Source organism: Pongo pygmaeus, chromosome X (assembly GCF_028885625.2).
Source record: "Pongo pygmaeus isolate AG05252 chromosome X, NHGRI_mPonPyg2-v2.0_pri, whole genome shotgun sequence".
Lineage (NCBI taxonomy): Eukaryota > Metazoa > Chordata > Mammalia > Primates > Hominidae > Pongo > Pongo pygmaeus.
Genome location: NC_072396.2, coordinates 13,479,359 through 13,507,295, shown reverse-complemented (window position 1 = coordinate 13,507,295; position 27,937 = coordinate 13,479,359). Strand labels below are relative to the sequence as shown.

General features: G+C 40.3%; 1 protein-coding gene across 3 annotated transcripts; it reads left to right on the top strand.

Moving 5' to 3' along the window:
• Nucleotides 1-285: 285 nt before the first annotated feature.
• Nucleotides 286-26,156, top strand: FAM9C (family with sequence similarity 9 member C). 3 transcript variants are annotated; one of them, XM_063660207.1, is made up of 9 exons: nucleotides 298-441; nucleotides 2,270-2,400; nucleotides 17,901-18,029; nucleotides 18,511-18,631; nucleotides 18,810-18,841; nucleotides 20,920-21,034; nucleotides 21,870-21,978; nucleotides 23,283-23,370; nucleotides 23,707-26,156. In XM_063660207.1, exons 1-8 carry the CDS (start codon nucleotides 410-412, stop codon nucleotides 23,343-23,345), a joined length of 732 nt encoding a protein of 243 aa, XP_063516277.1. In that variant the 5' UTR covers nucleotides 298-409; the 3' UTR covers nucleotides 23,346-23,370; nucleotides 23,707-26,156. The 3 variants fall into 3 exon arrangements, with proteins under 3 accessions (XP_063516276.1, XP_063516277.1, XP_054329184.1); XM_063660206.1 differs by having other exon boundaries at nucleotides 286-441; nucleotides 23,283-26,109; XM_054473209.2 differs by lacking the exons at nucleotides 298-441; nucleotides 2,270-2,400 and adding an exon at nucleotides 17,200-17,217 and having other exon boundaries at nucleotides 23,700-26,156.
• Nucleotides 26,157-27,937: the final 1,781 nt, after the last annotated feature.

Genomic DNA, 27,937 nt, shown 5'->3' with positions numbered 1-27,937 from the left:
TTTTACAGGCTCATAGGCAGAAGGGACTTGCCTTGTCTCAGATAAGACTTTGGACTGTGGACTTCTGAGTTAATGCTGAAATGAGTTAAGACTTTGGGGGACTGTTGGGACACATTTCACTGTGTTGAAATGTGAGGACATGAGATTTGGGAGGGGCCAGGGTGGAATGATAGGGTTTGGCTGTGTCCCCACCCAAATCTCATCTTGAATTCCCATGTGTTGTGGGAGGGAACTGGTGGGAGGTAATTGAATCATGGGATCAGGTCTTTCCTGTGCTGTTCTCTTAATAGTGAATAAGTCTCATGAGATCTGATGGTTTTATAAAGAGGAGTTCCCCTGCACAAGTTCTCTTTCTCTTTGTCTGCTGCCATCCATGTAAGATGTGACTTGCTCCTCCTTGCCTTCCACCATGATTGTGAGGCCTCCCAGCCACATGGAACTGTAAGTCCATTAAACCTCTTTCTTTTGTAAATTTCCCAGTCTTGGGTATGTCTTTATCAGCAGCATGAAAACAGACTAATACATATATTTTCCCTCTTAAGACAAAATCACATAGACACACTATACTATCAAATACAAGTTATTGCCTTAATTATTTAGTTAATATCCTCAGATAACAATAAACACTAAGTTTATTCTCTTAGCATAACCTTAAGGGTCACACAATTAGGCATAACATTATTCAATTTTATTTTAGAGTTTGGACTTTAACATCCTGTACCTTCTAATGGTATTGTTGGAATTGTCTGAAATTAGCTGATGTTTACAGAACTCTGCCAGAACTTGATTTTATTTCTCCCCTATATGCAGAGAAACATCTGAGCTATCACTTATACTTGTATAGGGAATATTGATTCTAATTACTTGAGTATTATATTTCCAGCTTAAATGTCCATATAGTAGTGGCAAACATTTTGCTAATGTAATGCTTTGGTAATCAGCCAAAAGAAATTTAGGTCAATCAAATGGAAGAGAAGCTCAACAGAGGTTTCTAGGCTGTCATTTCCTTTTATGAAACCAAATCTATAAATTCGGAGAGACCTATTTGGGATCTAGTTCCAGCCCCCTAGATCATTACTGACTCAATTCCATGACTTGTGTAAAGCCTTTTTCACCTTTCATCATCTCTACTTCTCCATCCCAAAGTAGTCAGTCAGTGTTATACTTGATCAACAATGGCCCACTTTTTTTAAGTACTAGAAGATTCTTAAGGTCAAGTCTTGAAGTTGGAAGTGCTTGATTTTTACAGCTATCTTTATGTTCTCACCTATCCATTTGTCATCATCAAGGAATAATAAGTTCCACATAAGCAAATTTTCCAGAAATTTCTGTCAATTTTTGCCTCTTTCACTGTGCCTGTGTTTGCATATTCCTCTTGCTCTTGCAAATTGCTTCTAATCAGGTGCTTCCTGTTTGCAGTGGCCTGAGTAATCAGATAATCGATCTTTTTGGAATTATTCATAGAATAAGAGCAATCAAGGTCAGAGTCAAGGCCGAGTCCCAGTCAGCTTGGAGAGTGCCCAAGTAATTTTATAAACACACACACACACACACGTATAAATTTACAGACTGGATCTTGCTATGTTGCTCAGGCTGGTCTCCAACTCCTGGGCTCAAGCAATCCTCCCACTTCAACCTCCCAAAGTGCTGAAATTACAGGTGTGAGCCACTATGCCTGGCCACTATTTTACTATAATGTATAAAATCTCAAAGTTAGACACTGTACTCAGGGAGATCATCCAAGTGGCCTGGCCATTTCAATATCAGTAAATCATCTGTTTCATTCTGCAAATATTTATTGACCCAAGATCATGGTTTAACTTAGTCAGACTCACAAGACTGTCTCGCTCTATCAGCTCAGGCTAGCTGACCTCTTGACCATTTCCTTGGGTGACTCATCCTAAGTTTTCTGTCTGAGGCTCAAGATATAACCTTTCAGCCTCAGATAAAAACTGCTTTCTCCCCTTACCACAAAGCACATGTCAAGATTTTATCTTCATCCCTCCCTAGGAAAGCAAATGCAATGACACCATGCAGGATGCATATTTGGGAAGGGAGTCTCCCGGGTGGGTAAGACAGAAGGTAAGGATGCTGAAGGATTTGCAATGGAGAACGTGGGTTTAGGATATGAGGTCACAGTTCCACACTTCAGTGTGCATCAGATCCCTTGGGATAGTTAATAAAAATTCAGTTTCCTGGGCCCCACTTTTAGAAATTCAGATTCAGAAGGTCTAGGGTTGAAACAGAAAACTGCCATTTTAATTCACAGTCTGGAGAATGCTGATACAAGAGGTCCAAGGACTGCTCTGGGAATCGGGTTTCAAGTGGCAGTACTGTTCACAGAGGGCACAGAGTACACAAATCAAAAGCAGGCAGTGATTGGGCCACGCTTGCAAGGAGGTAAGAAGCCCTTGCTCTGATTCTGAGCAGTATTTGTAAGAAAGCCAGAATAATTTGCTTGCTAAAAAGAAAAACATCAAAGATGAAATTAAGAAGCCTGTAAATATGAAGTATTGTAACCTCATTTAGTGAGAAAATTCTGGCAACAAAGAGAGCTATCAGATTCACTTCCAGATTTGAAATGACACCAGAGAGAGTCTGTGTGTCATCTGGGAGACGGGGTTGAACACAAAGTACCCAACAAGAGCAGAGGGTCTGGGAGTCTTTAACGCATCAATAGTACAAAAGACAAATTTGAACGGAGAATGGGATCCCTTTGATACGGGGCACATTCAGTTTAATATGGTTACTTTAGGTCAAGAGATTCTTAGCTCAGAAATAATTCTCAAATGGCATGTCTTTTTGGGGGATCCCTCACCCATCTCCCAGCATCAGTGGCCACTGTCTTCTGAGGGTTTAAAGTCCCTCCAGGACCCACATAGCTGCCATTTCAAAGGCAGAGCCCCCATAATCCAGATGTCCCCTGCTCCTGCCACCTTCACCCCATTCAAATTCCTGTCTTTTAAGAACTGCTCTATCAGAGAAACAGCATTTGATAAATGTCCCCATGCTACGTGCCAACTCCCAAAAATGTGAAAAGCAAGTAACTTATTAATCCAAAGAAATAGCCTTTGATGATCGTTTTAAATTTTATGGAAGCAGCCTCTTCTCCCCAACCCTCAAATTGTCCTGCCTACATAATGTTTACACTGTCTGGCAAGATAAAGAAGGCTAGTTCTAGCTAACAATCACCAACATCAATTGTTTACTCTGCACTAGGCCCTATTCTAAACCCATTAGTGTACTAACTTATTTAATCCTCATATAACCCTAGGAGAGGCATATGATTGCTGTCTGGGATTTACAGATGAGGAAACTGAGGTGAGGCAAGTGTCCATAACTTGCCTTACAAAGGTCAGCATGGGATGCTTATAAGAAGTGGAGTTGGAATCTAAGTCCAGGTGGTGTGGCTGGAGTTCCAGCTCTTAGTCACACCATCTACTATCTTTAAGATTGAAAGTAGCTGTGAACTTTTCTAAATCAATTACATCTACATTTTTTCTAAGCCGAAGAGAATTATGATTTGCCAATTTTTCTAGACAGCTTTGATTACTCCTCTTAAACATAGAAAAGAATCACTTTGATGTTCTACTGCCAATTTGCACAACCTCTTTGCTACCACCAGCCCAACATCATCTCCAAAGTGATCCTTACATATTCCTGCTCCATTCTGGATGGTCCAACCCAATACTCAGCCTCAAAATAAAGGTTCTGAGGGTTACTCTGCCCAGTCTCAAGCTAAGTTCCAGTTATGTTTCTCAGGCTAAAGAAAGGTCAGACCCACTGGTAATTATGTATTGTTAATTGGATCCCTGCTGGTGTTCCTCTAGTTCCAGCCAGGCTCAGCCTTCCCCTAGGCCCTTTCTCACTGTGTACATTGGTGCCCATGAGGCTGTAATAAGGGAAACCTGCCTTTAAGCATCAGCCCCGAAAGCAGCAAGGCTGGGATACAGTTACACTCAAGCAGATGGCCTAAACAAGGAGCTGTTGGCCACGGGGAGGATGGAAGGCTTCCCCAGATAATGCAGCCTCAACCTTCAATTTGGCTAATGCTCATCCAGATGACCAGGAAGAAAAAAATCATGGTGGTATGTGCAGAATGGCTTGACACTAGTAAGGCTGATTAAGAGTTCAGTTTAACCACTCAAAACTTAGTATGTCCCCAGAATGGTCAAAAGCAGTTAGTCAAGAGCATGAATAACATTCTACTTCCCCTATCCTCAGCTCCTAATCTTTTCAGGGTAAGATGCTCTGCAGGCTCAACCTTGAGAATAGATTTAAAATCAATACCACTGATGTGTTAAAACAATGTTTTTTGCACTTTTGATTTTAGATACTTGAATATACACAAAAGTGGTCAAGATAATATGAGGCCCCAGTACTTATCACCCAATCCAACAGCCATCAGTCCTTGGCCAATTCTGCCCTATCCACACCCATATCCTCAACCACTCCATACCAGATATCTTATTATTTCATTGGAAAATATGTTAGTATGTATCTCTAAAACAGTGGTTCTTAACTGGTGGTGAAGTTGCTCCCCTGGGGACATTTGGCAATGTCTGGGGACATGTTTGATTGTCACAACTGTGGAAGGGGTGCTATTGGCATCTAGTGGGTAGAAGCCAGGGATGCTGCTCGATATTCTATAATGCACAGACACCTCCCGCCCCAACAAAGAACTGTCTCCAAATGTCAGTAGTGCTGAGATTGAGAAATCCTGCTCTAAAAGATAGACACTTTTTAAAAATACAACTACAATGTCATTTTCATACACGAAAATAACAAATACTATTATATTTTAATAAAGCATGAAGTGCCCAGGACAGGAATTAGGCATTTCATGCTTATGGTTTTTATTTGAAAGCTAAAAGGATCTCCATGGGCATATGTATTAAGACCTCAAAGGAGCATTCAACAATTAACTCACATGGTGTCAGTGAACTCGAGTCCTCAAGCTACTTTGAGAATATCAATTATGATTCTCATTTTCAGATAAAGCCAGTGAAAGAAGGAGTTCCCCTCTTTAATGTTACTTTGAGTCCCCTCCTCTATCAACCCCACTTCTGTTCATGGAATTTTTTAAATATATAGAAGGTTACAGTGGAGGAAGAAATCAGAAATCACCTGGCTCCACATTCAGCTTTCAGATGAGTAATCTAGGTCGAGAAGGCTTCCCTACTTTTCCAAAGAACACACAGCTGGTTTTAAAAATAAAAATAATACAAATAAAGGCATTTTTTCATTCAAAATACAGGATCTTATTTCCATTGAGGCCAATGGGTAATGCATGTGGTAAGACCCAGGATTGAGCAGGAGGGACCCCGCTGGCTAGATGAATGATTTGTGGTGGTAAGCAGTGGTTTGATGGACAGGACAATATGGGAGAAGGAGGGTCCTGAAATCCAAGAAGAAAAGTTAAGTCTTCATTCCGATGATTAATATAGTGCTCTCCAATGTTGCTGAGAAAGCAGTGGGAATGGCCAGGTTAGGGTTTGGAGAGAGAAGGGTTAGAAAAAAAAAGTCACGTCAAAAAGTTAACAAGATAGGGAGGAATTATCCCCGCTACATAGTGGACTATTGAGCACACGCTGTCCTACGTGGAAAAGCATCTAGGAACCTGCACGCACTAGGTGATCATGAGGTGTTCTTGTTATTGCTGAGAATCTTTAAAAACAATAATGCTGGGAGCCAATGCAGAGAGGTTAGATGAGGTTATAAAATGCTGATCTGCTGCTTTTAAGGAGGTGCCAATAAAGAAAGTCAGAAATAAATTATAATATCATTCCAGAAACAGAAGTGGAGACCTCAGGGTGGTGATCAGTTCTCGTTTCTCCTCTTTATTGTTTTTGAGTTGTTTTGGCTATGAGGCATTGAACTCTCTATTTGGAGACAATTCGCCATTGTGCAGGTGTTGATAGATTTTCCAAAGGGGAAGCTAAAGGGCCTCAGACAATTCCCTCTCCCAGAGTTTTCTGTGGCTGGGGTTTGAGCACATGACCTAGGCTCATCCAATGAGAAAGTTGCACCTAGGACTTTGTGTGTTGAGGGAGACAGGTGTGAGACTCTTGGTGGCAGTAGTGGAGTCAGGAGCCCAGAGGTGTGGGGAGGCCCAGGAGTGGTGGTGCCGGCAGTGTGGCCTTAACCAGAGCACAGTGTGAATTGTTTTGTCCTTGGTCATCAGGACTGCCCCTGGTTCCTGTTTGTTTTCTGTGTCTGACCTTTCACTTTTCTAATGATTATATGAACTACCTATGTCCTTCCAATCAACTCCTTTTTTTGATTGGGTTATCCAGAGTTGGACTCTATGTTCTATAAATGATTCTCACAGCCTGTGTCATTGCAGAAAGATCATCTGATGGACATGTAGAATGGCTTGAGTTCTGAAGAAAAATAATATAGGGCAAAGGCTTGCATGGTATCTGTAATACCAGTAACAAGGTTTATTATTCTACATCTACATGCCAAATCAGCAAATTCACAAGTTTTCTAAATAGTGATCTTAAGAATTTATCTTGTCTTCTCTATGTTCCTGAAATCATCAAACCCATCTTCACAAATCAAAGTTCAGTGTGTATATGAACAATGTCACACAATCAAGGATGAGGATGAAATCTGGTAGTAATCACCACATGCAGTTTGCCACTGAGTGCTATAAATACAAAATGTCTGCTAATCTGCTCACAGAGCCTATAAAAGAAAAAGGGAGAGAGAGGGAGTGCGTGCACGTAAAGTCTCTATTCTAGACTGTAACAGTAACATCTCCGTTAACACAAGTGCCTTCCTTCATAAACACTAGGATTGGCTTTCATGCCCTGTGAGTGAAAATATATACTGGGACAATTTTGGAGAGGGCAATAATTGAGAAACAGATCACAAGATTTTTAAATAACTGGATCTAGTTGATTCAGTTATTTTATTTCTAGGCATTTTCACAACTGCACAATGATATTAAAATACAATGTTTATATCAGCCAAGGGGGAAAAAAGCTAGAATCAACATAAATAGCCATCAAGAAGGAACTGGTTAAAATATAATATCTCCATACAATGGAATACTGTATAACCACGAAATGAGGAAGATGTATGTCTAATAATAGACAGGGATGTCCAAAGTACATCATTAGGTTAGGACAAAAGGCAAGTGCAGATGTATATTATTATCCTATTTTTTGAAAACAGAAATATTAGGTAATATGCTTCCACTCACAGGGTTGCTAAGGAGCAAATCAACCGATTTCAGTTATATTTTTGTAAGTGCAGTATAGTAAACAATATTCTGAAAGCTTACATAAGGTAATGTTAACATCCTTCTGAAGAATGAAACTGAGAAGGGGTAAACTGTCATTTCTTTATCCTAAGCTCATATAATTTTTAGAATTATAAAAAAAATCTTAAATGCTGCTATTATACTAAGTAGAAAACATTGATTTGAGCCTTCAGGCTACTCAGGAAGCTCTTTCAAACGGGTAATTGTTACTCATGGTGTGATGAACGGATTATACTGATTTAGAGTGATATTGATATGAAATATGTTATGATTCTGATTTTATGGGACTAAACTATAACTTCTTGATTTTTATGACATTTTAAGATTATCTTGGTAATTTCCATGGTGAATACTAATGGTCAAAGATTATCTCTGTGTCTCAGTTCCTTTTGTGTTGAGGAACCAATATGGATTCAAAGTTCAAATGTGTATGTGAATCCTGACTGACTTGAAATCTGAACAGAATAAACTGGCGAGTTAGAGATGGTTCAATATTAAACACTGATAGTGTCTAACCAGTAATCAATTATCTTAAACCGTAAAGAGGACAGCAAACTTCTATGAATAAAGCACCTTTAAAAGGAAACATTTCTGGCATGGCCTTACATAAATACAGAAAATCTTCTCAACTAAAATATCATTAGGGGCCGGGCACAGTGGGTGGCTCATGCCTGTAATCTCAGCACTTTGGTAGGCTGAGGTGGGTGGATCCCTTGAGACCAGGAGTTCAAGAACAGCCTGGCCAACATGGCGAACCCCATCTGTAGTAAAAATACAAAAAATTAGCCAGGTGTACTGGCGTGCGCCTGTCGTCCCAGCTACTCGGGAGATTGAGGCACGAGAATCGCTTGAACTCAGGAGGCGGAGGTTGCAGTAAGCCAAAATGGCGCCACTACGTTCCAGCCTGGGCCACAGAGTGAGATTCTGTCTCAGAAATGAAATACAATACAATGAAATAAAATCTCATTAGGGACCTGTTAATGACCACCTATATCACTAAACTGTTGAGGGATATTTAGCAAGACATGAGGGGTGTGATCACCATAATGACTGCAGGTGCTCCATTTCAGCTCAAGGACTTTCAGGTGATATCACCAGGTTTCGGAGTGAGCTGGCCCTCTCATTGTAGCACTGGGGTTACACACCTTTTACCTTAAGTTACAACAACTAGAGAGCTCTGTCTTCCCCTTGAGGCCACCTGTGTGACCTCACACCCCAGATCTGTTCTCAGAGGTGTACAGCTCTTGATAGTCAACCTAGACAGGAATGATCAGGCCTAAGAAAATGATTCTCTTACAGGAGATTCAGGAGTGACAGATTATAGAAATGCCATTACCCTAAATAACGTATCTTGGCTCAAAGGCAGTAGCACTTCAAATTCTCTATGGATGCCTCTTGAATTTAAAATCAGACAATGTGGTCACCATATCCAAATGTTTTTTAAAGAAAACCTTTAAGGTACTCCAGGCCTAAAGCCCTCACATTCTAAGGAGGCTTCAGAGACTCCTGCCTTCTTCAAGGGTCTAATTTTCAACTGTTGTGACTGAAGGCCAAAACTATTCATGTCTAGAGTGGCTGCATGGGTCTTGACCCAAAGTTCAGATCAGTGAGCCAATTTCATAGTTTCCATAGCAGTCGAATTCACACAAAGTGATCTTGGGAGCCCCTCTAGTCAGCGAGTTTTCTAACCCTTCCACAGATGCACCCGCCCCCGCCCCACCCCCGACATTCTGCTCTGAAAGATGTAATCACAATCTACTGTGACCCTCTGAGTTGGCTTAGCAAGCTCATCCCAGAAAAAAGCTATCCCTCTTGGACATTACTTGGAAGAATTTTCAACCATGCCAGTGCCAAAGTTGTGAGCAGGTGGCACTGACATGCTGAGTATTCTGGGAGTCAGCTTTGGCCTTGAAGGAAGATTACAGGGGCCACATAGGTCCTATGCCACAATTTAAAAAGGAGTGTGGGGGATGTGTCAGGATGAACAGGGAAGAATAGGGTGGGGAAAGTCAATTATAGCACCAGTAAAAGGGACCTTTTTATGTTCAAACGAGGTTAATGGGAGGAATTTTGATGCCAAGATATTTTTAAATATTTGTTGAAAAATCAGTACGAATCTCTTTTTTTCCCCAAAAACTATTGTTCCACCAACTTTGTGGGTAGCCAATTACAATCTTAAAAAAATGCCCAAGTATCGCAAATCTTTTCTGGTTTCTCTATAATTAGTTGCTAGGATCAACAAAGAAGAACTTAGGAAGCTTAATTTAATTTTCAGCAGGAATCTTAATAGAATAACAACAATAAAAAAATTAACAGGGGTGGGGAGCAGAGACAACACAATAGAAAGAGTGCTTTGACCCCTCAGCATCAAACAATAAAGCAAACAAAGGCGCCTGGAGCTGGTCTGGCCCTGGCAGACAGCCATTTTTGTCTTTGAAGCTCTCAGTGATCTTGTTGAAATACATCTTCAAAAACAGGAAATTGTGTGATTTTGATTTTCTGGCAACCTCGCCCTTTCTTGTGAACTGCCAACCAGACCATCAGCTATTAACTTTGATTTACACTAAAATAGGATGGAGGCAGAAACAAAAGTATTTCCTTCTCACTTAAATCTCAAGATTTTCAGAAGCAGTTATAAAGCTAAGTCATTTCTGCTCATTAATGTGCCCAACAAACATTCCTGAAATGAGCCCTGTATAAAGGATGGAAGTGCATTTAGCTTTAGTTTTGCTTTGCAGCTAGAATGGGGAGGAAAACTCACCTTGATGAGAATAGAAAGTGGTGATGCTTTGCATGAAAGTTGTATACATAGCTCTTAAAATTCAGTGGGTGATGACGCATACGCTAGGTAATTAATAATTCTGGTAGACACTTCTGCTTTGTCAGAACAAGAAAGCAAATGAACATAGAAATGTAATGGAATGTCTGTTTCTCCATCTTTATATCAAGGGAGTTGACCTAGAACAGTGGTTGACAAACCTTCTCGAAACGGCCTGATAGTAAATATTTTTTACTTTGCTGGGCAGGCGGTTTCTGTTACAACTACTCAACTCTGCCACTGTAGTGCAAAAGCAGCCATAGACAAAAGAGAAAAAAAAGGGGCATGGCTGTGTTTCAATAAAAGTTTATTTACAAGCATAGGCAGCTATGTAGATTTGGCCCAGGGGTCGTAGCTTGTTGACCCCTGGTCTAGATGATTACACTTCATTCTCTCTGTGAAAGTATAATTTTGAGAGACAGAAGAGAAGAAAAAACACCAGCTTGTTCTTTCTCTCTCTGTGACCACCAATTCCTTTTCCTCAACTTATATTCTAAAATGTCCTGGCCCTGGAGGGAGGAATCCTCTCTCTCCCTCTCTGCCTTTATATATATATATATTTTTTTTTTTTTTTTTTCTTTTTTTGAGACGGAGTTTTGTTCTTGTTGCCCAGACTGGAGTGTAATGGCACAATCTTGGCTCACTGCAACCTCCACCTCCTGGGTTCAAGCGATTCTCCTGCCCCAGCCTCCTGAGTAGCTGGGATTACAGGCGCGTCCCACCATGCTTGGCTAATTTTGTATTTTTAGTAGAGACCGGGTTTCTCCGTGTTAGTCAGGCTGTCTGGAACTCCCAATCTCAGGTGATCCACCCGCCTCGGCCTCCCAAAGTGCTGGGATTACAGGCATAAGCCACTGCGCCCAGCCTCTGCCTTCATATCTTTTATCCACTGCAATCTGGTTTCTCCCTACATCACACTTCAGAAACTACCAGGCAAAGACCTTGGGTACCCTCGTGATGGTCAAATCTTGTGGTGGCCATCCAAGCCTCAACCTTCTTCATCCCTCTGAGGTCTTTGAATTTACTGAACTCTCCACCACTCTAAAATCTCTGTCCTCTTCTGTCCCTGGACTCAGCTCTCCAGCTTGTCCTCCTGTCTCTTCAGTCTGTAGTGCTGGCTCCTTTTCCTTTATCTCTGCCAGGTTCAGCTTTAGCCCTTTCCAGTCCTAAACTCCGTGAGACCCATTGACCATCTCATCTCTCATGGTATTTACTTGACATTGCTAGCCTAACTGCACCTTCATCTGCCCATGTCCCTGAGCTGAGAGTCTTGGAGTCATCTTTAACCCCTCATTTTTGACCTGCAAACTGGTATGTTCCCATGTCACCAATTCCCTCACCCCTGCCCCACACCTTGAGTCAATCCCTTGTCATCAATTGGTTGTAAAATGTCCTCAGATACCAGTCTCCCTCCACTGAAGGACCCAGATAGTCACTTAGACGATGAAACAAAGTTCTCTTAAAAAATTGAAATCGGAAGCTAATTAATGGTCGGGCATGGTGGCTCATGCCTATAATCCCAACATTCTGGGAGGCTGAGGAGGGGAGATCACTTGAGGTCAGGAGTTTGAGACCAGCCTGGCCAACATGGTGAAACCCTGTTTCTAATAAAAATACAAAAATTAGCCGGGTGCGGTGGCACATGCCTGTAATCCCAGCTACTCGGGAGGGTGAGGCATGAGAATTGCTTCAACCTGGGAGGCAGAGGTTGCAGTGAGCTAAGATCGCGCCACTGCACAGCCTGGGTGACAGAATGACATTCTGCCTCAAAAAAGAAAAAAAAAAAAGAAAGAAAACTAATTAATAAAAAAGCTATTTGAAAAGAGTAGGGCAGTGGAATGTAGAGAGGTGACATCCAGGGCCACTGCATGACATTGATAAGCTATAGATGCATTTTCCTTCGTGAAGCCCTTCCTCCACTAAAAAAAAATAATTATATATATAAAATAATACATTAAAAATTATATTTTGTGACTCTGTTAGTATAAAGATAATATAATCCATACTGAATTACATTAATATTTTCCCTTGTTATTTTTAAGAGAAATTGAAGTAATTTTGTGGTCCCTCAACTCTGTGCCTAAAGGAGAAGTCAGTCCTGTAGATATTGGTCAGATGCTGATAAAAGCACAAAAATTCTTTTTAAGAAATCTAATAATGTCAAATATTTCCCATGTTAAGCTGTTTATCTCTCTTTTAAAGAAAAATATAATGTCTACCAACAAGATTAAAAATGTTGATGTGAGTATTGGAATTATAGTTATCCATATCATATAATATTTGGTGGCACTATTAGATACCAAAATAAGGATGAGAAAATAAATATTGATATGCTCTATTTGTGCTTTAATAATAAAGTGAAAGTCAGCTATTACTCTTTCGGTTACCACTACAGAACATGTCGATCTCAAATAAAAACACTATAGATCTTCCATTCTATAAATCTCTTGAATATGTTGCATCTTATTCCGACTCATTTGATTACCTCATTGGTTCATCCAGCAAGCATTTATTAAGCACAAACCTTATGCCAGGAATTGTGCTAGGTCTGGCAATACTCTGTGTAAGTATGGTACCTTCTATTATAACTGTGACATTTACTGCTATATTAATAGGCCTATTGTTAGATCATTCATAAGTTGTCATTCCCACACAGTTGCCCCAATTATCCATGACAACAAAGATAAGCCATAAGCCATGGTTATAATAATGTGAAATTGACTGGAACTTCACCTTAAAAGGTATTTTTGTGGATCCTTAGTGGGGTGGAGGAGGGTGGGATTACAAGGAAAGGGTACTGGTATGTCTTGTTAATGATTAGGCTTGTATGGCACATCAATTCCATTCTGCAAGAGCAAGAAAGATGAACAATGTGTTAGGCTTGAGTTTCTCAAACAAGGGGTTTTGAGAAACATAGGGCATTATTAATTTTATATTAAGGCAACCTATTAAGGATCTGAGGCAACTCCTTGTCTTGGGCTTGTTGTTAAAGGTTCAAACTCTTAATTAAATGCATGACCTTGTATAATGAGTTTAGTTTTCAAATTTAGAATCTCTCTCCTCTCCCAGATTGCTGGGAGGAACATATGGCCATGTATATAATGTGCCTGGCACAAAGGGAACACTCATTGAATGTCAGCTCTTCATTTGCTGGAGCCAATCCAACATGTAACATCAACAGTTGACTCAGATGTACTCTGGGATAAATTGTTGTGCAGTTGTCTGTCTTATTCGGGGCATGGGCACAGAGTGCACAAAGGAGATTACTCTGGCTAAGAAAGCCCTAGCTAATCAAACAGTTACCATAGACCACGGTGTGTCAATCTCAACACTGTTGGCATTGGGAGCCAGATAATTCTTTGTGGTGGGGCTATCCTGTGCATTGTAGGATGTTTAGCAGCATCCCTGGCTTCTACCCACAAGATGCCAGTAGCACCCGCATCCCCAGCTATAAAAACCAAAAATACCTCCAGACATTGCCAACTGTCTCCTGGGTGGGGGGTAAATTGCCTCCAGTTGAGAACACCAACTTAGATGATAACCTTCAGTCCTGGAGACCTGGTAGCTTGTCCTGAGAATCAAAGGAAAGAAGGTGAGTGAAAATGAAATTACCTGGCGGCTTGTAAAGTCCAAACCCTGGAATTCTCAGTGCTGCCTGCACTTTTCTGTCATCTGGGGAGATTTCACCGTCCTGAGGCCCAGGCCAGACTCCAACACAGTTAATCAGAAACTTAGTGGGTAGGATGGAGGCAGCAGTGTGTTTTGAAATTTCCTGAGTGATTCCAGGAGACGCCAGGGTGGGGCCCCTCTGCTCTAAGCTGAGATGTAATTCTCAGGACTGGGTGGTAGACTTTGCCATTTGATGAGAGGGTCTGAGCCTATGTCTCTACATGTATGCACAGCATTAATTCACGTATAGCAAACACAGCATTTGCTGACGGCCCACCATGTGCCAGCCATGGCGCTGAGTGCTGGAGAAGCAAAGTTGACAAAGACCTGCCCTTGAAGGAATTATAATCTAATTGGAGAGAGTCTTGAAAAGCCCACTGAGAAGGGCCCTGATAGAGTTTGCGCAGAGATCATAGATGAGGGTATTTGTGCACAGTACATCAGATAAGCCTTTCTGAAAGACATGAATGTTTTCATTTATTCTTAAACAGCTGGAGCCTAGAATTTGCTGCTTCATTCGAGTATAAACTTTTGCTAAGAGTCTAAGAATTAGAGAAAAGGCTGAAATGTGAATGAACATGAAGCCCTCAAACATCTGGAGGATTATCAGTAGAGAAACTTCCATCTCCTGTGCTACCAGCCCTGTCTGATAAATGAGCAATTTGATTGGCTATTAGAGCGTAAATCACTAATTCAGGCTACAGAGTATGGATGTATATAGTCTTTAACCCAGTGATCACATCTTAGATTTCTAGATGTTTTCAAAATGAACAATTGTTGTTGCCATTTGTTGAGAGGGTCTGAGCCTATGTCTCTACATGTATGCACAGCATACATGTTGTTTTCCAACATTTTATTATTAGAAATTTCAAATACACAGAAAAGTTTAAAGAATTTCATGGAAAACATTCATGTTCCCATCACCTAGATTCCATCATTGACATTTGGCCATACTGTTGTTGCTTATCACATATCTAGCCATCTGTTTGTCCCTCTGTCTATGAATCCAAGGGGTGCATTTCTTTCAGTTAGTTATTAATGACAGCAATAGAAGAGCAAGGGCTGCTTTGAAAATTGGTGTTATTTCTACATTTGTTATGAAGCATTATCCTGACTTGTCAGTCGACTCACATAGGGTGGAGTAGGGTGTTGGGGGTAGGAGAGGGTTATGCCTCCAGTTATTAGAAAACAATTCTCTAAATTAATGTACTTATTCTAATAACTTGAGAATCGCCTTTAAATTTGCTTAAACATTTCCTGTGGTCTTTGTAGATAACCTCTAGTGGGGAAAAAAAAAAAATTGAAGTGACCATGTTTGCCCTAAAGGCTTTGGTTAGTTCACAAAACCTGTTTCCGCAACCCAGAGTTGCTTCAAATAGACTTCCTCCCTTTACAAAGGCTTAATGATTTGTGTATTGAGTTGTTTCTTTCTGGGAGACATCTCACAAATACTCCAGTTGGGAAAAAGAGATAAATTGCTCCATCCAAAAGTTTGAAAGAATTTCTTCAGGGTTTTGTAACTTGGACACTTGGTGTTCTGAAAAGAATGTCTTTGTGCCCATTTAAAATTGCAGAATCCTTTTCAGTTTGTTTCTAGGCTGTTTTGCCAAAGAAGTAGCTCTGCAATCCCCATTTGTCTTCACCTGACATCAAATTCCGCTTTGCGATGGAGAATTGTTCCTTGATTTGACATTCTTTTAAAGAAAAATGAGCCAGCATTGAATTCTTAGCTGAATACCAGTAGTTGGTGTATGTGTGTATGTGTTTCCAATTATAGACAGAACCTGGTATAGTACTTTCAGCTGAAATCTTTGATGAAGCATAGGAAAATTACATTGATCCAGATGGGATAGAAAGCTGTAAGACTGGTTGCACAAAGCCCTCCCTCCGCAAGATTTGTCTTCTTTCTTAATGTTACACATCTTAAGCTGGAAAGAGAGGGAAACCTGAAGCAATCATGGCTTAAAATTGCCCAAGATGTCTCATTGGCTAATTTGGGTACCAAGTAGATTGTGGGGAAATGGGGACAGCTGGTGATATTTAGTGTCAGTAATTAGGGATTCTCTTTAGGTTATAGAGAACTCTTAGATATAAAGGTGAGCTGCCTTGTCAGGGAAAGATGGCTTCCAACCCAGCTGTGGAAATAATCGGGCTGGGCACGATGGCTCACGCCTGTAACCCCAGCACTTTAGGAGGCTGAGGCGGGCGGATCGCTTGAGCCCAGGAGTTGCAGACCAGCCTGGGCAACATAGTGAGACCTCATCTCTGCAAAAAATAAACAAAATTGGCCGGGAGCAGTGGCTCATGCCTGTAATCCTAGCACTTTGGGAGGCCGAGGCCGGCAGACTGCCTGAGCTCAGGAGTTCGAGACCAGCCTGGGCAACATGGTGAAACCCTGTCTCTACTAAAATACAAAAAAAAAAAATCAGCCAGGCGTGGCGGCGTGCGCCTATAGTCCCAGCTACTTGGGAGGCTGAGGCAGGAGAATTGCTTGAACCAGGTAGGCAGAGGTTGCCGTAAGCCGAGATCGCGCCACTGCACTCCAGCCTGGGGACAGAGTGAGACTCTGTCTCTAAAAATAAATAAGTAAAATAAAATTAGCTGAGCATGGTGGGACATGCCTGTAGTCCCAGCTACTTGGGAGGCTGTGGTGGGAGGATCCCTTGAGCGTGGGAAGTTGAGGCTACAGTGAGCAGTGATTATACCATTGCAGCCCAGCCTGGGTGACAGAGCAAGACCCTATCAAAAAAAAAAAAAAAAAAAAGAAAGAAAAAGAAAAGAAAAATGAAAGAAACGAAATGACCACATCATGAGAAATCTAGACATAAAGTCTTTAACTTTGTATATCCACTACAGAATCATGCAATGCCCAGTGTGAGGGAATGAAGTAGGATAGGAGAAAATTACCTGCCTCTGCTGGGAGTCAACAATTTTCTTAGATAAAACATCAAAGCACAATCCATTGATAAAAAGGATGCAGCTGGGCGTGTTGGAAGCACACAGGGCATGGCAGGGAGCCTGGGCCCCACCCGCAGGGTGATGGCCATTCCACCCAAAGGGGCAGGAGTGGCTGGAACGAGCCTGGGGGCAAGGTCCTAGGCCCCGTTCGCTTGGCCTCCATTCCTTAGGGCAGGGTCCCCTGGCACGCCCCACTCCCGGGTCCTTGCTTCCTTCACCAGGATGAGGAGCTGGAATATTGTGGGGACAGAGGCCTCAGAGAGCCACCCAATGAGTCCACAGCAGCCCTGGACAGTCCCTGAGGGGGAGGGTGTGCCTGCAGGGGGCGTGGCCCCATGCCGCCCGCCACCTGCATGCGCACTGAGCTGACCAATCAGCGAGGAGCGCGGGCAGCCAGGCCGGCTGCTGCTCTCGTGAGAACCTAGGACCCAGGCCCTCAGAGGAGCTTCGTGGTGCCAGCCTCTGCAGGTCCTCTGAGGGAGCAACATCAGGGCTCCCTCAGGTGAGACGCCCTCGGTGGGGATGCGGGGAAGGCGGGCCAGAGGCCCTTTGGGGAAGAGGGTGTGAAGGGCGGGGCAGCCAAGCTGATCTGTGAGGAAATGGCCCAGGCATTGTCGCCTGGGGCCTGGGTCAGGGCAGAGAGCTGGAGCTGCCTGAGTGGTCCCCAGGACCCAGGAGGGTCCCGGAGGCCTGTGCATGTGTGCAGCGTTTGGTGGGGGGGAGTTGGGGGGTCAACGTGGGTCCGTCTTGTCTGGCCGCCCATCAGGACGGGATACTTGGGGTCACCAGGGGTCCCCTGGGCGTCCAGGCTGGCGAGTGGGCAGTCCCTGCCCCTGTCAGAAGCAGGTGCGTACCGGCTTATTCCCATGGAGATGGCTGGGGAGATCCTGTGTCACCCCGCGGCCCTCCCGACTACACTGGGTCGCTGGGGAACCCAGGGGCAGGGCCAGGCTCTGTCCCAAGGGCACTGCAAGAATCCCGCAGAGGCCGCGGAATTCTGCGAGCTCTGCAGCCAGCCCCGGGGAAGCGCTGGACGGGCCAGGACAGGAGGGGATGATGGCATCTTCTCCGCGTCCCCTCCTGCTCCCACAGGAGACTCGGGGCGCCCTTGAACCCGCGATCCTGATGGTTTTCATTTAACACGCCTCGTTTCCCTAGTTTCCTTAGTGTCTTTGCACTCACCAGGTTCAGAGGTCGCCTCTAGCTTCCCAGGACAGCCAGCCATGGAGCCCGTGGGCAGGAAGCGCAGCAGGATGGCTACCAAGGACCAGTTGGAGGTTCAAGTTATGGCCGCCCAGGAAATGGAGCTTGCAGGTAAACACGGCCCAAGGGGACCTAGAAGAAGGTGCACGCCCGACGGTCTGTCTGCTTTCTGCGCGGGAGGCGCATGGGCAGCCCGAGGCCCCCGGCCCCTTCGTGGCTTTGGAGTTCACCGTGCGTGTGCTAAGATGCCCCAGGTTTTCAAAGCAGGCTCAAGGGCCTTAGGCTTCCCGTGGGAGGCTCCCCCTCATAGCAGGGTTACAGATGTTCTCAGAGCAGCTCTTCTCCATGGATGCAGTCCTGACATCCAAGGGGTCTGACCTGTGAACGTTGTTTACTGGGACTTGAACCCGAAGGGCTTCCAAAAATGCTTCCGTAAAATGGTCTAGGAGCCGGCGATTCCATGTATAGCTCTGCTGTAAAGCTTTAATTGGCGGAGAGCCAAAAAAGTCTACAAATAGTACGTTTCTCTACAAAAAATGTCCACAACAGCGTCTTCCTCTAAAAAAGGTTTGTCTTTTTTATTTTAATGCAGGAAAGGATCCAGTAAGTTATGAGCATGAGGAAAGAAAACCTGTTACAGAGACAAAGGAGGGAGATGTAACTGATGAGCACAGGGAAAGAGGATCTTTTGCTGAAACAGATGAACACACGGGGTAAAGTGTTTAAGTCACTTTTGCCTGTCGGATAAGGTCTTTTAGGAAAAGTCAGCTTTGGATCATGTCGTCACTGTTCTGTTCTATGCAGAACAATTCACACAAGACATTTCTTCCCAACAAACAAGGCATTTTGTGTAGCATTATGTTAAAATTTTGTTGCAACTTTTTGTTACAGGGTTGATACCAAGGAGCTAGAAGATATTGCAGGTATGTTTTACGAGCTATTTGTGGTTTATGAAAATTGTTTTCAACCATACAACTCTTACAGTAGGTTATATGAATTAGTGGATGACAAGACTGTCTTAAATGACTTCTTCTCATATATAGCATTTAATGTAATCTGTTTGATAATTTTTCTTACTTCACTTTTTGATTGTGGATGTGGAATGTGAGAATGCTTCTAATAATGGTGAAGCAAGAGGGGTGGCTTTTCTTTCATACACGTGGAAATTTAATTGTTTGGGGGCTATTAGAGGACATTGGAGGAGAAGCAGCTCTATTTGTTCCTTTCAGTGTACACACATTAAATCATGTATCAGATTTTTTTTTTTAGCTTTTACTTTATGTTTGGGGGTACATGTGCAGGTTTGTTATATAGATAAATTGCGTGTCACAGGGGTTTGGTATACAGATTATTTTGTCACCCAGATTATAAGCATAGTACCTGATGGGTGGTTTTCGATCCTCACCTTCCTCCTACCCTCCATCCTCAAGTAGGCCCAGGTGCGTGCTGTTCACTTCTTCCTGTCCATATGTTCTCAGAGTTTTTAGTATGAGTTTTTCATCTTCCTAATTTAGCTATTGTCACAACTTTCTGATTTTGTTTTATTTAAAGTATCAGAGAAAATTGAATTCTCTAAAATGATGATTTTCTATTATTATTCCAGTAATAAGCTGTGCAGTAGAAAAGGAAAGACAACTTTTCTACCCAGTGAGAAGCATATAATTGGATCCAAAAACTCATAAACTTTATATTGCCATGTGGAATACTAGTTGCACTGTTATAGGACCATATTTTCAAAAAAGTTTGAGAAAATTTCTGTAGAGATGATGGAGACAATACTCTTTAAAAAGCTTACTTTAGTTTTCAGCCCTTCTATAGCGATAATTCATATAAGCAGTATATTTGGAAAGCTTTGCTCTGCTTGGTGGTGACAAAGTGCCGGTTTTGTGAGCTGCCTAATATATTGAGCATTATAGATGGATACTGTATGTAAAAAAATTTGTATTATGGTGCAGCTCTTTTATGATTGCTCAAAACTATTCTTAGCAATTGATGGTAGATCTCTGATGTGAAACCATGTTTAGGAAAGCATTCCTTGCAGTATTACAGTTTTCTGAAACACCGTACTGTGGATAAAAATGTCATATAAAAAGCTCTCAGAAAATATTTCAAACGTGTTTTTGAATGTATTTCTTTATCTATTTAAACCTAAATGTTTACACCCATGGACATTGCTTCTTTTATTAAAATACAGTTAATAGCATCAACCACTAGATTGATTAAAAATACTTTCCTTATTGTGTATTAAGTTATTTCTACCCTTTTGATGGTCTTATTAAATAAGATACTTTTTTGTGCTTTACATAATGAGTTGTGACAGTATTTCACGGAAACATGTCCTTTGAATTGTAGGACATTTTATAAATGTAGAAATTAAAGTCTGTGGCCGGGCATGGTTGCTCACACCTGTAATCCCAGCACTTTGGGAGGCCGAGGTGGGCGGATCACGAGGTCAGGAGATCAAGACCATCCTGGTTAACACGGTGAAACCCCGTCTCCACTAAAAATACAAAAATTAGCTGGGCGTGGTGGCGGGTGCCTGTAGTCCCAGCTACTCGGGAGGCTAAGGCAGGAGAATGGCGTGAACCCGGGAGGCGGAGGTTGCGGTGAGCCGAGATCGTGCCACTGCACTCTAGCCTGGGTGACAGACTGAGACTCTGTCTCAGAAAAAAAAAAAAAAAAAAAAAGGAAAGTAAAGTCTGTGTTTGTAACCCTTGCTGCACACTTAAAAAATAGAAACTGTTTTAATTATTTGCTTTTTTTCATCATCCGTCAATTAAGTGATTTGCTGTTATACCAAGTGAAATTGGAATACTAATATTAATACCTGAAAGGTTTTACATAAAGTAAGTAAATCTTGCTTTTTGAAGTGATCTTTGCATTTTACGTTCTAAATGTCCTTCTGATATTGCTGAACCATCAAGTCCCATATTGATTTCAATATACGCAAAGAAACTACTTTTCAACATGAACATTTAATGCATATTCATTTACTATCTAGCTGACGTTAAAGAGGATCTTGCTGCAAAGAGAAAACGGATTGAAAAGGTTGCAAAAGCTTGCAGCGAAATAAAGAACAGAATTAAAAATGTTTTGAGAACAACACAACTAAAAAGGTATGATTATGGCTTTTTTGAATAATGATATTTATATCATTTCTTTGTATTCATTGGTGCAAATAATTTCCAAAACTATCCTGTACATATTGGCGTCTCTAGGGAACAACATATTTTACTTGATTGTTCCCTAAACAGGTAAGTTTCTTTAGTTTTATAACCTCAGTTTAACAGAATTGAGAGATATTACCTAGAAGCCAATGAAGATGACCTCTTTTTGCCTTCCAGATAAAAAGTCTTCCTGTAAAATTAATGTTTATCCATTCCTAGAAATATGGTAGCTGAATATAAGATAAATGTCTTCAACGTTTAGTCTGTAGATTCTTAACAATATTCAATTATGTAGAAAGGGATAACCTTGTGTTGTAAATAAGTTATTTATTTTAGTTAAATTGTTTTCACTATTCCTTTTAGATCATTGTTGTGCCAAAGTGGAGAAATAGTTAAGTATTTCTTTTGAGAAATCTTACGGGATGAATGGCTATGATATTCTTGTACCTCCTTATGAGAACGCATATGTTATTTAGTAAGAAGAAATGAAAAGTAAACTGCTCTTGGAGAAAAAGATTGTTTCTGGGAAATTTATAGTGCAGTAAACCCTCCTTTGTCTTCAGCAGGTAAAGAATGTAAGATAGCTGCTCTAGTAGTCAGTTAGGAAGGGATCCTTTCAGAATGACAGTAACTCATTTCACCTTTTCCCAAAAAGAAGATTTCAGCTGCTATTACTCTCTTGCTACTTTATAGCATAAACTATGTCAAGTCAGTTTTGGTTTGAATAGGATTAATTTTTCATCCCTCTATGACATATGACCTTGTTACTTATTATGTGTTACAGGCAGAAACGTGATTACAGAATTTCTCTGAAGTTGCCGAATGTCCTTGAAGAGTTCATCACAGATGAGCAGAAAGATGAGGAAGGAGAAGGAGAAAAGGAAGAACAAATTGTTGGTATCAGGCTTAGCTTTATGATTAACCTATTGTATCAATGTCTCAGGTAGTAATAGTTCATGCAGAAATCCAGCAAAGAAGGAAGAGAGCATGAGCCCAGAGAGGGGGGCCCATTGGTGGACTCATGGACTAGGGGAATATAATTGCCATGCAGCATTAGGGGTCCAACTGAAGTCAGCATCATAACGGTTAAGAAGTTAAAGTGAACCCAATTGGCATATTTGTGCAAGAGCAGCTGTAGGGTTGGAATTTCGTGGGTTGGGGTGTAGCCAAGCATGTTGATAGAGGGAGAGTTGGACAGGGCGTAGATGCAGGGATGGGGTTATGATGACTGGCTGTAGAATTTCAGCTGGGGCTGAGTTACCTGAGCACATGGGGGTGGGGCATTGGGCAGTGAAAAGTGCTCCATTCAATAGGCGTCAGGTCCCGACAGACTCCTGAGCTGTAGTACTGAAGTGAGTGACCTACAGTGGCAGGAAGGTAGTGGCTGTATGTTGGGAAGATGGAGAAACAGCTGAGTGCAGTAGTCAAGGGCTGCGACTCTGGAGCCCCACTGCTTGGGATCCAATTCCAGTTTGACCATTGCTAGTTTGGGAACCGTGGGCAAATTATTTATCTCTGTGCTAAAGTTACTTTATATACGAAAGGAGACATGGTGAGAGTACCTACTTCAGAGTTGTTTGGAGGATTAAAGGGTTCCTATGTAACGGGTTTATTTAAATTTTTCAGGATGCAATCTGACCCATGGTTGCTGTTTATCAATGCTATTATTAATATTATGTAGATACTGCAGTCACTGGGAACGACAAAATTTAGGGGATGACTGTGAGTGCCACGTAGAGGAGAGGAGAACACTGTTGTTGGAGATTAGGTCAAGGTGCAGAAAGGCAATCATTAATGGAAGGTTCATCTATGTACATATTGAAATGACCAAGATTTAATAGGTGTTTAAAATCTCAGTAAGAAAGAATGTTTCTTAGTTAATTTCTGTGTGGATCTTACCTATCTGCGGTCAACAAATTATAGGAAGGGTCATCAAATACTCTTCATTTGAAATCAAGAATTAAGACATATGTGTTGAATATGTATAAGAAAGAAAATTCTTTACTCCATGACTGATGAAAAAGGTTATTGTTTTAGCATATGAGTGGTGAACACAATTGTTTCAAATTGGTCATAAATGTTGTCTAAAAGAAAGTATTCAGAAGTATTGATTTAAAGAGTATTTCTTTAATGCAGAATGTCTTATAAGTATTAAAATTTACCCAATTTTAATCACTTTTTTGTTTTGTGCTTCTAGAAAATATTTCAAGAGCAACAAAAGAGGTGGCAACAAGATGGGAAAGGAACTGAAAGAGATTGAGCCACCACACGAGCAATTCACAAAGGTCTGTTCTATTTGGTAACACAATACGTTCTTATAAAATACAACACATGCATAAAAATAGAAGACAGTCTTCTTGTTTCTGAATGTATGGAAAGACATTTTGGTTATACACTTTAAATTACTTACCATTTTCACTTTGAATGTATTGTTCCAGATTTAACATAATTACTAAATGTATTAACATAAAACAGTATTTTTAGGATTCATGAATAGTTTTGTGGGAGTTATTTAGAACAGGAAAAGGTAAATTGGAAATTTTACCTAGAAATATACATCTTGTGTATAAAAGTTGATACCTCATGAACACATTAATGAAGACTTTATTTTCAGTTTTTAGGAGATCAGCGACAAATCTTTAGTGGAAGGCAGAAAGTCCATAAGTCCTTTCTGGATGTCTTTTTTACTTGTGTTGTTTCAAGAGTTTTAGTTAAATAGGAAGTAGGCAAATGTAACTACTGAGTATCTCCTTTGTTTTCTGCTGTAATGTAGGAGTGTTTTATGGCATATTCACTTTCAAAATTATTGGTGACTAGTAATGGTTTTACATGACAATTTGTAATCATAAGAGATGGTTCAGATGTATAACAGAATGGGAAAGCCAGCAGATTATTAACACGTTGTGAATTGTGAATTATCTGCTGTCGTACAGCACATTAGCAAATTGTCATCGGACGATGACCTCTTCTTCATGTAGATGTATATTATTTAGGAAACAATGGAATTCTCTTCTGGGAGGTAAGGTATTCTTTTTAATAATCTTATGAAAAGACATGTTCATATGTCACTCCTCTACACTAACTGAGATGTGTTAAATAAACTGGGAAAAGAGTTTGAAAATAAAATTTTCAAGCAACTTGAGGATTATCTATACACAAAACAGTTATTTATATAGAAGTCACAAGTGGAGAACATGTTGCTATAATGTTCCCCAGAAACCATTTATTAATTGGTGTGAACATGAGACTAGAAAAGTTTTCCTGTCAATGTTAATGCTACATGTTACCACTTAGGGTAGGAACTTCGGTATCATCTTGGACTCTTCTGAGTCCATTATCTTTCCCATACAGTTTTCATGAGGCAAGTTTTACTCTGCAATGGTCCTTAAATTTCTTTTTTTAAATTGCCACTGAGGTAACCCTAGTTCAAGACCTCATTCTTCCTTGCTTGTACTATTAAACTCTTTTCTGAGTTCTCTCTTCTTTTCTGAGCCACCCTTCATTGATCAGAAATACTGTCTTCCTAAAACCCTTCCTTTCCTAAAATGCTTCTAGCCCTTCCCTCTTCCCAGCCTGTCAGTGGTATCCACATGTCAGTTCTTAGATATTCAGAGACTCTCCCCTTTACATGACCCCCTCTTAGGCTTGTTTTACCGCCTTCTGTCTTTCTTCCCGCCTCTCCAGGTTGACAGCCTTCTCTGAACGACCTCTCCATTACTCTCATGCTTTGCTCATGCTCTTCCCTCACAATGCTTTTAAAATCTTTTTTTTTTTGGCCGATTGAAATCTTTTGCCAACTAAGTGGACATCAGTCTCCATTTTTGGCTACATGTCCGAGTGAGTTGCTCTTCCATAGCAGTTACATAAGTTTTGTATTATTTTTTTTTATTCGTGCATATTTGCTCATGTCACAGGAATATAGAAGAGATTGTGTATTCATTTTTTACATCTTCCTCAGCATTAACATACCACATTTTAGGGAATAGGAACTGTTGAACTATTTGTTGAGGGAATAGTATATATTTCAAACATAGTTATGTTTTCTCTAACTTGATGAGGTCATGTCACAGACCATTTTATCCCTTCAGTGGAAACCATGTTATGTGGACTATTAGTGATAACAAATGGGTCACTATCTGGTGAAAAAATGTGGTATTTCGTGATCTAAGACTACCAGTCTTTTTCTGTTTTTGCTCCATCTTGACCATAACATGTTCATCAAACCATTTTCTTCAAGCAAAGTACATGACTGTTGGACCTGCTATAATAATATTTCACTAAAATCTGGCATTAAAAATTTTAAGTATTTGGAGCTCCATGTACTGATTACAGTTTTTTAATTTGAAATAAGTAACCAGCATCCTTTGAATATTAAAAGCTGTTTCCTTTTGACATTTAATTTACTCTGTTTAAAATGTGAGATGTAAAGTGATGGTTTGTCAGTGAACTAGACTTTTTGTTTTAGAGTATGAGGACTTGGAAGAGTATAATGAAAGCCCTCTTTCTGGTGAAGAGAGTCAACTTAAAAAATAAATTGCCATGTTCCAAAATAATATTGTGGTAATTGTAAGTAGTGCATATTTTATCTTAAAAACTCAGGATTGATGTAAGCACTGGAATATTTTATTTGTAGAAATGTGTATCGCAATTACTTAAATTTATTTTTTTGAAACAGCTGCAGCAAGAGTTGGCACTTATTCAGATGTATCTTCAACCTCTGTTATTCTGATGACTGACAAAAGAACTTGAACCTATGTTATATGATACAAGCATAACTTGAGCTACACTAAACCACATGACAGTGTTTAGTTAATTCTTGTATAAATTAGTATATCTCTTCTATCATTAGTCTGTTTGTTAAATGCCAGACCACATTTCTATGATCTGTTGAATGAACCCTAGACAGTTCTGTGAGAAAGCAGCAATTGCACAGTTATATACACAGTCAATTACATTTTAACATTAAAGATAATGTAGTTTTAGGTTTGGCCTCTGTGGATCTGTATCAGTTCCAAAAATGTGGAAAGCACGGGCATGGAAAAGTACATTTTTCTCTAATAAAAGAAGACAAACCCTTATTTTATCTGTGCATTCTTTATATTTACTCATTAAGTTAAAGAAGCAATCCAATGAAAGCAAGACTTCAAAAAATAGACATACTCTATGGCCTTTCAGAATTATTAAAAGTACCTTAACGTCTGTGTTCTTGAAAAAATTAAACTACTATAAATGATTGAGACAACTGAGCAAGATATATTAATATCAGTGCTGAGCCACCAGCTTGTGGGTATGTCATTTCCACAGACATCAAATTGCCATTTAGTTTGTTTTGGTCCACCATTCAATGATATCTCCCCTTAACATTGATTCAAAGTATTTTATTAACATTTATGTATGCTTACAATTATTTCACATCTGTGGCAAGGTAAATTATGTAGGGTGCTTTGTTTTTCAAGTTTAGTATTTGTGGAGTATGTGGAAGTTTAAGTATACATGCATCTAAAAACTTAAGTGATGAATTCTCCTACCTTTCCTTTTGTAATGTGCAGTTTTTACATGTAACACCATACAAAATGTTCATTTGGAAACACTTTATTTAGTAAATATGAAATTCAGAATATATTTGGAGTAAGTCAGTTAAATGTGTTATTTTGCTGAGTTTCTGAAATTCCATTCATGAATTGTTCAAAACACAATACTCCCATTGGGAGGAGAGGAGCGACTTCCTCTCATTTTTCATTGTGCTTTTTATTTTAATTGGCCCCTATATACCACTCTTGTCTTTTCTAGGTTTTCCAAGTTTAAGAAAAAAAGAAAAACAAGTTCATTCAGATTCTATTTTTCTGCCTGCAATCACTTATGCAGGAATAAGTGAGTCCTTATGGGGAACATTTAACTCCTAAAGTTTGCATTTTCATAAAGGATTTTCCTTTTACCCAAAGCGTGTGTTGGTGTATAAGTCTAACTACTACTTCAAGTTTCTAAGAAGATCCTCATTTGAGATCTGCAGAGGTCCATATGAGAGTTCTGTTATACACACTGGGCTATGTAACTACTTATTCTATAGTGGAAGGACAAGAATTAGGACACAATGTACTTAGTGATGAAACAGTTGATATTTATGCCACCCCTTACTACCTCAAATGAGTAAAGGTGTACTTTAAGTCACTTTGGCAGATATTCTGAAGGGAAGAAAGTTTTTGTCCTTAAAAGTTATTAGGGGTGTGTATATGTGTGTGTATAAATGTGTATATATATGTGTGTGTGTGTTTATGTATATATGCATATACACGTATCTATACATATATAATATGCATATATGTATATGTGAATATATGCACACACATACACATATATGACTTTATTTTTTAGAATTGTTTTTAGTTCACAACAAATTGATCTGAAGGTCTAGAGATTTCTCGTTTACCCCCTGTTCTCCTACCATAGCCTTCTCCACTATCCATATCCCCCACCAGAGTGGTGCCTTTCTTACACCCCATGAACTTACATTGACATATCATTATCACCCCAAGTCCATAGATTACTTCACTGTTCACTCTTGGTTCCTTTTTTTTAGTGACTATTTTTCTCACATCACTTCTGCTATAGTCCCTGTTTTATTTTTCATAAAGAGAACATTTAATTTGTACTTTTTTGTGACCATGAAATTTTAGGTTAGAATATCAGAAACAAGTCACACTAAAACAAATGTAAAGATTCACTTTTCTGCCGAAAATGATAAGACAGATAACATTTATTTATATATGCTTGAAACGTTGTAGTTAGTACTTTTAAATTCTAGACTGAAGCACATATTTTCTTTTGTTCCATAATAAACACCCCCTTTGAAGA